The following is an 11,804-nucleotide window of genomic DNA, read 5'->3' as shown; positions in this document are numbered from 1 at the left end:
GGTATATACGCCTATATAGTATAGGGTTATAGATGGGCTTATGTTATGATGAAATGTAATAATCCTAAGCATTTATAGGCATTTAACCGTATAGAGAATAATAAAGGAAGTGATGTATTGTGATGACTCTTGTTGTTGTTGGCAGGTTGCATCCTCTAGTAGGGAAAAGTGAGGGGAAAGATAATCTGAAACGTAACCTACTAAACTGCTAATTACATAAGGTGCTTACGTAACTATACGTATTACATAATCAACATTATAGTTATAAGTTGTAATAAATAGAGTATTTTTATATAAGGTTTTATACCTTAAATGTTATTAGTTTATTTTATATAGAATATTAAAGTAAGTTAAGCGTTATTATTATTCTTATATTATTATTATTATTATTATAAAAGAATGTTATATGTTAACAGGTTTTACTAAATAATAAATATTATATTTATATATTTAAATATGATAATAAAGTTTAAAAAGTTAAATATTTAGCTAATTAGAGATAATATAATCCTCTCTTAATTAGTTAGATATATATAATTAGCTTAAATTAATATACATAGCTACTTTTTTATTACTTATTAGATAATAATAAGTTTTAAAAAACTATGTTATAAATTAATATTATTAAATAATATTATAATACTAAATAGAGTTTCGTTATTCAAAAAAAGTTATAAAATAATAAAATTTATAATCTTAAAAAATAATTTTTATTATAAAAAAAACCTAAATATAGATTATTAACTAAAGTATTTAAATAGTATTATAGTAATATAAATAGTAAACTTAGTAGAATATTAAACTATAGTATTTATTTATAATAAATATAATATTTATAGAGATTATATAATAATAATAAACATAAACTATTAAGACTACTAAAAAGAAAATAAATAGTAATATACTATATTAAAAAAAGAGGCTAAAAAGTAAAAGAAAAGAGGTATAAATAAAATATATAGTTATAAAATACTAATTAATTAATAATATATAAATTAACTAAATCTTAAATAATAGCTTATTTATATTATAAAATTAATAACTATATATTATTTACTATAAGGAATTTATAATCATATAAGCTATTTAAGTTTAGATAGTAAGTTAATTTTAACTTTATAATATTACTAAAAAAGACTTAAAATACTATTAAATATTATATAAAACTTCTTAGCTATTTAAATGTTAAAGAGATATTAATTAAAAAGAGGTGTTATATTAATAATAGTAACCTCAATATTTATAATAATATTAATAAACTTATTTACAAAATAGTAGTAATAATATTATTTTAAATATTAATTTAATTAATAATTTTAAAATTAATAATAATGTTATTAATACTAATAAGCTTAAATTACTATTATTATTAATACTAGCTTTATTAGTTATATTAATATTAATATTAAAATACTAAATATATATCTTTATTTCATAAAAAAGTTTAATATATTTCTGTATTAATAATACTATAAAAAGTAACTTTCTAATAATACCTCTACTAATATAAATAGTAAAGAAATAAAAATATATTAATAATAATATAAAAAGTAATAATTTAGTTATCATTTCTAGATTATTAATCTAAATACTAAATATATAGATATTATATATATAGCCAAATAGCTCTACTTAAAATTAATATATTAATATTATTTTTATTATTATGTAATATAGTTAAAGTTAACATATTATATTATAAAAAGCTATCAATTTAGGAGCTAATACTAAAAAATACTACTTTTAGTAATATAAGTAGAAACCCCCTTTTTTAATAGAAACCCTGTTTTTTCACCCCCTAGGTGAGTAGGGGGTCTAGCGGTAGCCTGCTAGACGCTTTGACCACCGGGTATTTTTCTTGGCCAATGAGCTCTGCCTGAAATGACTTGACTCCACTAAAAAATTCATTGTTGGTGCAGTTCAACGTCCAGAGGATCAAGTGAAAGCCAAACTCATCATTCTCTACAACATCGAAGGGAACAGCAACAATGATTGTAAGTGTTAAATACAACTAAAACTTGACGCCAGTATAATGATAGAATATACACTAACACAAATACAGCGAAAACAAGCGCGCCAAAGGCGCGACTACCTGTATCGCCGAGCGTTGATGCTGAAGGACGCAGAGACCAACGAGAAGAAGGCCGCTCTGAAGTCTGCTCTTGCTTCAGGCAAGCCATTGGATCCATCCATTGCGAAAGACAAGAGCCTGAGAAAAGAGTGAGATTAGCTTGGAAGTCGAATGAGACGCAGTTGTGTTGACCTCGAGCAGCTACCAGTATGATGAGTCGCGTCCCGATCTCACGGTCAACGAGGAGTTGGACCTCGACGATGAGTACTCTCAACTGAGCGGTATTCAAGATCCTCGAATTCTGGTCACCACCAGTAGAGATCCCTCGAGCCGTCTGGCCGCCTTCAGCAAGGAGATTAGACTTTTACTCCCCACGTCCGTCCGTCTCAACCGTGGAAACCTTATTCTCGACGACCTTGTGCAGTCCTGTAAATCAAATTCCCTAAGCGACGTCGTGTTACTTCACGAGCATCGAGGCGTACCGACTGCCATCACTATTTCTCACCTTCCTCACGGCCCAACGCTCTCTTGTTCCCTGCATTCCGTGGTCCTGAGACATGACATTCCGGGATCTATCAGGGGATCTGTCTCTGAAGCATATCCCCACCTGATTTTTGAAGGTTTTAAGAGGTGTGTGGCGGCGATCCGCTTGTTGTATGCTTTAGCTAACCTCACAACAGCCGCCTCGGACAGCGTATAGTCAAGATCCTCAAGCATCTTTTCCCTCCACGGGAACCGATTACGAATAAAACCAAGATAGGTAACAGAGTCGTGACCTTCGTCAACAATGAAGACACCATAGAAGTGCGACAGTAAGTTGATCTTTGACTGGTTACGGTTGACCGCTGCTCACCAGACTTGATAGCCATGTTTTTGTCCGTACTTCCTACGACTCAGTTGAGCTTGCCGAGGTTGGACCGCGCATGACCATGCGGCCATTCGAGATTCGCGCCGGGACTCTCGAAAACAAGGAGGGAGACGTGGAATGGCACCTCTCGCAGTACACTCGCACCGGAAGGAAGAAGGAGTACTTGTAAGACAGTGTCGTCGACTGAGAAGCAAGGACAGAGCTGGATTAGTAGCAGGCTGTAAAGTCAACAGCACTTCACTTCTTGAGGCTTCCAGACGAAGCGCGGGATTGTGAAATCATTGGGCTAATTTTGAGATTTGGGCGTTGAAGGCATCAAAAAGGCTGCATGGGGTAGACATCACATTATCACGGCTAGAGCCACAAACAATGATACTGAGAACCAAGCAACTATATCTCTTGTTCAGAGGCCAATTACAAGTTAGCTTGGTATAAAACTGATTGCTGACAAAATATATCCATCGTCAATCCAGATGTGTGAGGAAACACCTTTGATGACGCCAAAGTCAGACTGGTTGGATCGTGATAAACCCATCGAGGCGACAGAAACGGGTCCAGCCAGCGACGTCCTTGCAACAGCCATCACGAGCCAATCAGGGGCAACTTGAGCCGTCATCCGGTGGTCTCGCTGCCGAGCTCTCCATCGGAAAGGTTTAAGCATGGGACAAACGAACTGGCCCTTGTCGGGCTGGGTTGATTGCGAATCAATTTCTCAGGGGCCCCCGCCACTACATACGCGCAACACGGATACGGAGCCTAAAGCGGGCTTTTTGAAATCGCCGTTGCCTGTCAGTCAGGCTGCGCACACCGCAAACACGCGGCTGATGGCGGGTAAAAAAGGACGAACCGCGGGAAGGGAGGGTGGCTTAGAACTCTTGGGATGGGCAAAAACGGCGGCTCGCACAGCCACTAGCTCAATGGTGGTGACGCCTCCAGCAACCTGCGGTCGAGCCGGGACGCTCAGCAGCGAAAGTACCGAAGGCTGCGGATCTTAACAGTCTCTGCAACGGCTGCAGGTGAAGATAGTCGGCGATTTGGTTCGTCGATTGACACGAGCTGCAATTGACCGGCAGCATTATTCGACCTTTCACGTCAGACCAGTCAGCTATTTTTGGGAACGACTAGATGGTGTCGCCGCCGCTCAGCCCATTTCGATTGCAGTTGCCGTTCCCACCCAATCGTCACCTCATTCATTCATGGGCTGGACATTAGACAAGCTGGGTGGCAGGTCGGTCCCATGTGTGCTAGAAGAGCCAAGACTGCGGGAAGACACAGGGAGGGGCAACAACAGCAGCCCAGCCTCCTGTTCTGCCTGCCGTTGACGGGCCCTTTCTGCACACCACCGCCGGACGGTCTGGGTGCGTGTGAGACACTGAAGGACGTACGACCCAGGCACAAGTACCGTCCAGAGAGTCCTGCTCAGTCCTTAGGTACCTACGGTACCTACATTCCCTGGGCTGTAGGACGGGCAGCGAAACCCGTGGACGTCTTCGCAGAAAACATGCCCGCGTCCCGTGTACAATAATAAGCTTCGCCCCGCCCGCTGGCCGCAACATGCTCTGATGTCACTGACCTTGGGCTGCTCCAGCTTGTCTTTCCGGACCCGACGAATCCTCTTTTTGCTTAGGTTGTCAGCATCGAGAATCGCTCACGGTTCCCGTTCCAGGCGTGTCGTATAACCTCAAAAGTACCATCCATCCCAAAACCACAAGAGGGGCTGCGACTGTTTATTTGTTTCTAGCGCCCGTCGGGCTCCTCTGCGAAGAAGAAAAAAGACTTGAAAAAAACAGGACCCCGGAAATCTGATCGGCCAATCCTGCCCACTTGCGCCCCATCCCACCCAACCACAGACACTGCCCGGGGTATCCGCTCTGACAGGTCCCGGCTCCTGATTGGGTCCGCACACACTGTCATTTCAGTGCCTTTCCAGCACTTCCCAGTTCCTGTCAGCGGCCGGAGGTCCAACCTGGACGTCATTTAACGACTGGACATCAGCCGAAATATCCTCAGCGCTTGGTACTCAGTGCTCACACCTGCTACCACCCGATCCATCTCACGAGAGCAACGCCGGACATTCTCACTCCGCCAATTCTCTCCGGCTTCACGCGATCAACCTCCTCTCCAACGCTCTGTCTGTAATCGCGTCGACAGCAGCATATCCGTCAACATGTCTTACGGACAGTATAACAACAACCCTTACGCTCAGGGCTCCGACCAGGAAGGCGGCTACGGTTACGCCAACAACAACAATAACAACCAGGTCCGTCACCAATCCATTCAATCGCTTCCTCCTACGTCGCGGAATCTCGTCGCATCGCATCGCAGCTAACAATCGCAAGCAGTATGGCCAAGGTCAATATGAGATGCAGCCTTACGGCCAAGAGCCGAACCAGTACGCCAACCAGCCGCCGCCGCCTACCACTTTGACCCAGCAAGAGTTCCTCCAGCGCGTGCAATACCTGCGCTCCGAGATTCAGGGCCTCACATCCGACATTGAAGGCATTGCTGCGCTGCACCAGCGTTCCCTCGCTTCCACCGACTCCAACGCCAGCTATCAGCTTGAGCAGGCCGTCTCCGCGACGCAGCTCCGCAACACCGCGGTCAAGGACGGCATCAAGGCCCTCGAGAAGGACCTCGCAAAGACCCAGGACGGCTCCCGCGCCACCAAGAGCGCCCAGCTCAACTCGCTCCGCAACACGTTCAAGGGCGAGCTCGAAAAGTACCAGCAGATTGAGAGCGACTACCAGAGGCGCTACCGCGACCAGATCGCCCGCCAGTACCGCATCGTCAACCCGGAAGCGACGGAAGACGAGGTCAAGCAGGCGACGGAACTCGATTGGGGTAATGAGGGTGTTTTCCAAACAGCTGTAAGTTTTCAAAGCTTTCTATCGCCAATTTGACCCAAAGCACGGATATTGACGTTGTCGCCTATAGCTTAAGTCAAACCGGACAGGCCAGGCCAACTCGGTGCTGGGCAACGTTAGAGCCCGCCACAACGAACTGCAGCGCATTGAAAAGACACTCGTGGAGCTCGCTACGTTGTACCAGGAGATGGCCACTCTTGTCGAGGCACAAGAACCCGTCGTCGACGCCGCCGAGCAGAACGCCCAGCAGACCGTCGACAACATCGCCAAGGGTAATGAGGAGGTCGCCGTCGCCAACAAGCACGCCCGCAACCGCAGAAAGCTCAAGTGGTGGTGCCTTCTCGTCGTTGTCATCATCATTGCTCTCGCGGTCGGCTTGGGTGTCGGTCTCTACTGCACGAACAACAAGTGCGGCAGCAAGTAAATCACGACTGCAAACTACGAGAGAGCACATTGTACGACACGGAAGTAAGAGAATGCTTTGACGGGGCAGGCATGGCGATGAGCCCACATGACGAAGGCAAAGGACAGCACTTTAAAAAGAGAGGGCACAACGACTGTTTTAGATTTCATGACCATGGCTCGAACGGAGGAAAGGTTTTAATCAGGGCAGGGCACTGGTGTTGTATCCCGCCGCATCCGACCGACTCCCCCTCCAACGAGGCCACGAACTTTTTATTTAAACCGCCGAGCATTTCACACCCACGTCGGGCTCCTGATTCCCCAAACCACCAGGTTTTATACTCATTGTACGCATACCCTTCATACAACCACAAACGGGAGATTGGGGGAGGTCCGGAGTCTTTTTATTTCCTCTTTCTTATTTTTGTATGTATTGAACGTCTCTTGCCTCCTCACCCTCCTGCCACCCATTGGATCATGAGAACGTGGGATAGTGGCAATCGGAGCGCAGGGGGCAACGGCACATTTTTCTCCTTGTACGTATCGCACAAACAATGGCGAGGGTTTAACGACTTGAATGGGCTCCCATGTTCCTCCGGGGACACCACACCAAATACCGCTGTGTTACTGAATGAAATTTTGCTCGTGAAAACGCCCTCCTCTGCCCGGCAACCGACGCAGACCGGCATGCCACGCGGGAACCTGGTCGGGCCAACCACCCCCGGCCCAGCAAATGTCTCGGAGCCCTGGGCCTGGGATGGGTGTTGTTATTGTTAGCTACGTGCCCTCATCTCCCCCGTCCCGCACCTACGCCCGCTGGCCCGCATCCCACGCGCGGGCTCGATATCCCGCCGCAGCCCTACGGCACAGCGGGGGCGGCACGATTCAAGTTGACGGAAATCGCCGACCATTCCAACAACTCCGATAAGGAGTTCCGCCGGTTTCGTGGTGTAGTTGGTTATCACGTCAGTCTAACACACTGAAGGTCTCCGGTTCAAGTCCGGGCGAAATCATTCTTTTGCCATTGTTTTTTGATTGTGTTGGCGATTTCTGCCCAAGGATATTTTTGCTGTCGGCAAATTGGGCAGCTAGATAACACCAGCCAGCCAGTCAAGTAGTCTTCGCTATCAACCCCGTCCAAAGTGATGCTTCTCTCGCCTACAGCAACTGTTCTCAAGACACATCTCGAAAGTCACTCAAAAACTCCGTCGAGACCGCTGTTCAACCGCTCGTAGCTAAACTGGTCCGAGATTGACAAATATGGATACAGATGACAATGGACTAGTTCTACAATGCTCTCACCAAATGTACGCAAAGTGAGGGAAGTCGGATTATGTACAAACGTGTTAAAGGGTTCGACCCATGCCTCCCAAGCCGTGTGCGTTAAGCCCTGGTTTCACCGCCGCCAAAACCCGAAGCTCCCCGCCGCCGGCCAACAAAAAAAGACATGAACATAACAGCAAACGGGCTTTTTTTTTGGTTCTTAACATCGTCCCGTCCTGATATTTTGATTCGTCCCCCATTACTCGCCCCGGAACCCATTTCCCGGGGCTGTTACCTGCTCCCCCATTTTTTCCGTCACAGGAGCTTAAACTACTACTCTTCTTCTTCTTACACGGCGCCAGTTGGTGAGTTGTGTGGGTGTGATTACTTCAATTCAGTCGGAAAAGTGTAAATCCTCTCCTTTACCTGGGCATACCCGGGCTGATACCCTGCAACTTCGCTGCCAGCTTGGGGTACTTCTCTTGCACTTGGAGCTGCGTGCGTGTCGCTTCGGCGTACGACAGAGCGTTGACGATCTCACCTTCCGTGCGGGCGAGCTCGGCAGCGCGCTCGAAGTACTTGAGAGCCTCGGTGACCTTGCCCTGCTGAAGGAGCAGCTGGGCCATGGTTGCAACCGCGATGTCGCACTCGGGGTCGACTGTATGTGATTAGTCTCGCGATTTGAGAATAAAGACGGGGTGTGCATACTGATGAGAGCCTTTTGGCAAAGCTTCTCGGCTTCGCCAAAGTCCTGCTTCCACTGGAAGAGGGTCAGGGCCTTGTTGATAAGGGGAAGAACGTTCATGGCCATCGGCTTCGTCTTCGACTCCATGTCAATCGCGGCGTCGAACTTCTCGATAGCCTCCTGGAAGTTGCCCTGGTCGAGGAGCAGCTCTCCGTAGTAGTTGTAGACGTCGGGGACGTCCTTGAAGTTCTTGATGCAGCGGCGGAAGGTCGACATGGACGAGGCGATGGAGCCCATCTTGTACTGAGTGACACCGAGCTGGATGTGAGAGAAGATGAAGTCACGGTCGAGGTCGATGGACTTCTGGTAGTCCTTGGCGGCGTCGGAGAACTCGCCCTTGATGAAGTGCAGCTGGGCACGGTGGTAGTAGATGTCGGGATCCTCGGCGTTCTGCTCCATGGCCTTGTCGAAGTCGTCGGCAGCCTTCTCGGGGGCACCAAGCTCCAGATTCATGCTAGCACGCTTGATGTAGCTCTGGGTCATGGAGGGGTCGAGCTCAATGCTCTTGGACAGGTCGCTCATGGCGTCGTCATGCTTTCCGAGCAAGCAGCTGAAAGTACCGCGGAGGTTGTATGCGAGAGCCTCGAACTCCTCGAGCTCACCCAGTTCCAGGGCCTTCTCGAAGGCCGCCCTCGCCTCCTCGTAGCCGTCACCAGTCTTCTTCTCCAAAGCCGCAAGGCCGAGCTGCAGCTGACCCTTGCCAGTCTCCTCGTCCAGCGCAATAGAGTCCTCGAGACCGGCCGGGCGGGGCTTGACGCGGAAGCTCTGCAGGTAGTTACCGACGAAAGTGTGGCTGGGCAGCTTGTTGGGGCGATTGGCCATCATCTCCTGGGCCTTCTGCTCGGCAAACTTCTTCAGCAGGCGCTCGACGGCCTGTGCGCTGTTCTCGTTCTTGAAGCTATCGATGATGCAGGAGGCGGTGAAATCGAGGAGAGCCTCGCCGTACATCTTGAGGTGCTCGTAGGCGTTGGCACGGCGGTTCAGGGCCTTCACGTATTCGGGATCGAGGTTGATGGCGGCGGTGGTGTCCTCGACAACCTTGTCCCAGTCGCCAAGGGCATTGTAGCAAGCGGCACGGTTCGAGTAGAAGATGGGGTTGGCCTTGCAGAGGATGGCCTTGGAGTAGAGCTCGATGGCTTGGTTGTAGTCCTTACCGCCATAGGATTTGTTACCGGCGTCCTTCAACTTGGCGGCGTACTTCTCTCGCTCTTCTTGGGTGAAGCTCTGGACGGACGTCTCGTCGATCTCGGGAAGCTCTTCGGGGTTCTCGGCGGCGGCCGTCGGTTGCGCAGCAGCCTCCTTCTGTGCGGGCGCGGCCTTCTCTGCCTCGGCGGCCTTGCGTTCGGCCTCCCTTCTTTTCCTCCGCTCCTTCTTGCTCAGCTTTGGTGTATCATCCTTCTTCTTGAATCGCACTAAGGTCAGCTTTTGATTCCGTGCAGTTGAACCTGGCAGGGCTGGCGGAGATGGCCAAGATCCCAGTCGTAGCGGCCGTGTGGAAAATCGGATCGCATGACGACAGCCAGGTGCCAGGAGCAGGCAAGACACAAGAGTAAAAACGTACGGAGTCGCTGTTGAGGAAGTAGATGACGCCAGCACCGGTAGCGACGACGGCAACACCTGCAGCGGTATAAACGACGGCCTTGTTTTCTGAAGCCCAAGAGGTGATGCGGTCCCAAAGTCCGGAGGAGGAATCAACCGGGATAACGGTCGGAGTCTTTGCCAGAGGAGGCACGGAGGGGAGGGGATTGGACATATTTGTGGTGGCTCGAGGCAATTGATAAAAAGAGGAGCAAAGGTATCAAGGGTGGTACAGGAAGAAAAGTCGTAAAGTCGACAAGGACTTGAAGTGTGTGAATGGACTGACCAGTGCGAGGGCGGTCTGGTTCGATGATGTAGGTAGGTTGCAGGTGCAGGTGCAATTGCAGGAGCTGGCTGCTGTGATGCTGATGCTGCTTGCTGGCCGTCTGGTGGTGGTGGTGGTGGTGGTGGTCTCTGTCTGGTCTGTTTGCTATGCGCTGGACTGGGGCCCAGGAGCTTCCGGCACAGCGCGCAAAAAATTGTTGCGCGACGGGGCAAGCTCGTGAGGAGTTTTTCCGGCCTAGCACCACAGTCTTCTGGGTCGAGCAACTGTCATTGACCAAATCAGCTTGGCCTCAGGCGATTTAAGAGTGGGGTTGGCAAGGGAGGGCCGCCTATGAGCCTGCAAACTACGTAACCAGTGAGGGCCCTGGCGCTCCAGGTCGCAAGGATATGTTGGTCAGCCAGCAGGGTGCCTTTCGCTTTCGTGGTCTGGGCTGACGATTTTTGTTGTTTACTGTCTTCATTAATAAGCTGCTGTTTTTTGCTGAAGCTTGCGAAATTTTGATGTGCACCCGTATTGCGCCCTCAAACCGAATCAATTGAAGACTTGTGGAATCGTTGGGCATTTACACAGTAGGAACGATCTCCCAGACAAATGCGAGAGCTTCAATCGCCAGGGATCTGGCTGGAATACCATGTCGTCATATTCTCCTGTATTCTCATTTTGGGTTTCACTCGCCTGGCGTCCTTCAGAAAAGCATTCGATGGAAGTCTTCATTGCTAGAAAAACTTTGTACACTGCTTCTGTGCTCCTTAAAAACTTATGGTATGTACAAATCTTCTGAAGATGGATTGGCTACGCATCGTGCAAATTACACGAGTAAGAGACTCGCAGCTACATACGGCTAGTTGGATATGACTTCTTTCCTCAGCGACAATCAGCCAGTTCGGCATGACCTATCGTCAAGAGACATGGAGGGGTCGTTTCCAGCTCGAGAGACTTTGAATTTGTCTTACTTGTACTGGCGCAGAATGGTCTTCGGAGTGTTTCATTGAGAAGATGTCTATAGACATTGGTTCTGAAGAGATGCTTGCTTCTTCTGGGTAATGTGTGGTTGTCCAGAATGAAAAAGGCTTGAAATAAGGTACTCATCATGTGGCAGAGCCGTGACATCCAGCGCGTATTCCTTGAAGAGCATCTCCAGAAATACCTCGGCGCGAGCCCTCGCTCCAGTCGTTTATCAGCGCCCTCCGAATTACTGTGCTAATCAAAGCGTTTTTTGAAAAAATTCATGTTGATCATCACATCAAACTAGGAGATTCTCCAGACCATTGGGTTCCGCACATTGTTCATATACAATTGGGACTACAGGCATTCAGTGATAAGGAGGTTAGTAGCTGGGCTGATGAAATTTGAAGTCTCGGGTGGCCAAGATAAGAGTTGACCTTAATAATCTATCTCAAGCTGCTAACGGGAAATATGCATTAAACATATGTCTTGAACGATGAAGTTGTGTTCATCCCCATGAGTATCAACAAATTGATTAGATGGGTAGTTGAAAGTGACCAGTGGAGACAGAAGGCAGTGAGAAAGTGTCGGGTGCTTATGTAACGCACACTGCAACTCACAAAATTGTTAGTGCCGTCTTATGAGCGACTTCCGTGCTGCAAGCGAGAAGACTCAGAGTGCTTCTGGCTGACCTTGACCACCGTCGCCGTCTAAAGTCAAAGCCCGGTCACAGCACTTGTTGCATCGGCAAACTTACCTGGATCAATAAGAGTGGCTCTTTT

The 11,804-nt window shown here is 47.9% G+C and overlaps 3 protein-coding genes and 1 non-coding gene across 4 annotated transcripts; 3 read left to right on the top strand and 1 right to left on the bottom strand.

Moving 5' to 3' along the window:
* Positions 1-1,988: 1,988 nt before the first annotated feature.
* Positions 1,989-3,108, top strand: COL26b_013011 (uncharacterized protein; the record flags this gene model as incomplete). Its single annotated transcript, XM_053185638.1, has 5 exons — positions 1,989-1,994; positions 2,063-2,220; positions 2,273-2,499; positions 2,832-2,883; positions 2,928-3,108. The coding sequence occupies 5 exons, from the start codon at positions 1,989-1,991 to the stop codon at positions 3,106-3,108; spliced, it is 624 nt and encodes a 207-aa protein (XP_053030431.1).
* A 1,998-nt stretch (positions 3,109-5,106) lies between these two features.
* Positions 5,107-6,227, top strand: COL26b_013010 (uncharacterized protein; the record flags this gene model as incomplete). The annotated part of the gene is made up of 3 exons (XM_053185637.1): positions 5,107-5,199; positions 5,282-5,806; positions 5,874-6,227. The coding sequence occupies 3 exons, from the start codon at positions 5,107-5,109 to the stop codon at positions 6,225-6,227; spliced, it is 972 nt and encodes a 323-aa protein (XP_053030430.1).
* Positions 6,228-7,144: 917 nt separating this feature from the next.
* COL26b_013009 lies at positions 7,145-7,218 on the top strand. Its single transcript has one exon. It is a non-coding gene; the product is annotated as a tRNA-Val (tRNA).
* A 672-nt stretch (positions 7,219-7,890) lies between these two features.
* TOM70 (TOM (translocase of outer membrane) complex component) lies at positions 7,891-9,966 on the bottom strand (the record flags this gene model as incomplete). The annotated part of the gene is made up of 3 exons (XM_053185636.1): positions 7,891-8,126; positions 8,177-9,635; positions 9,775-9,966. The coding sequence occupies 3 exons, from the start codon at positions 9,964-9,966 to the stop codon at positions 7,891-7,893; spliced, it is 1,887 nt and encodes a 628-aa protein (XP_053030429.1).
* Positions 9,967-11,804: the final 1,838 nt, after the last annotated feature.

Source organism: Colletotrichum chrysophilum (assembly GCF_026319265.1).
Source record: "Colletotrichum chrysophilum strain AFK26 chromosome Unknown scaffold_200, whole genome shotgun sequence".
NCBI classification, from domain to species: Eukaryota; Fungi; Ascomycota; class Sordariomycetes; order Glomerellales; family Glomerellaceae; genus Colletotrichum; species Colletotrichum chrysophilum.
The sequence above is the reverse complement of the archived record's forward strand: the minus strand, read 5'-3'. Positions and strand labels throughout refer to the sequence as shown.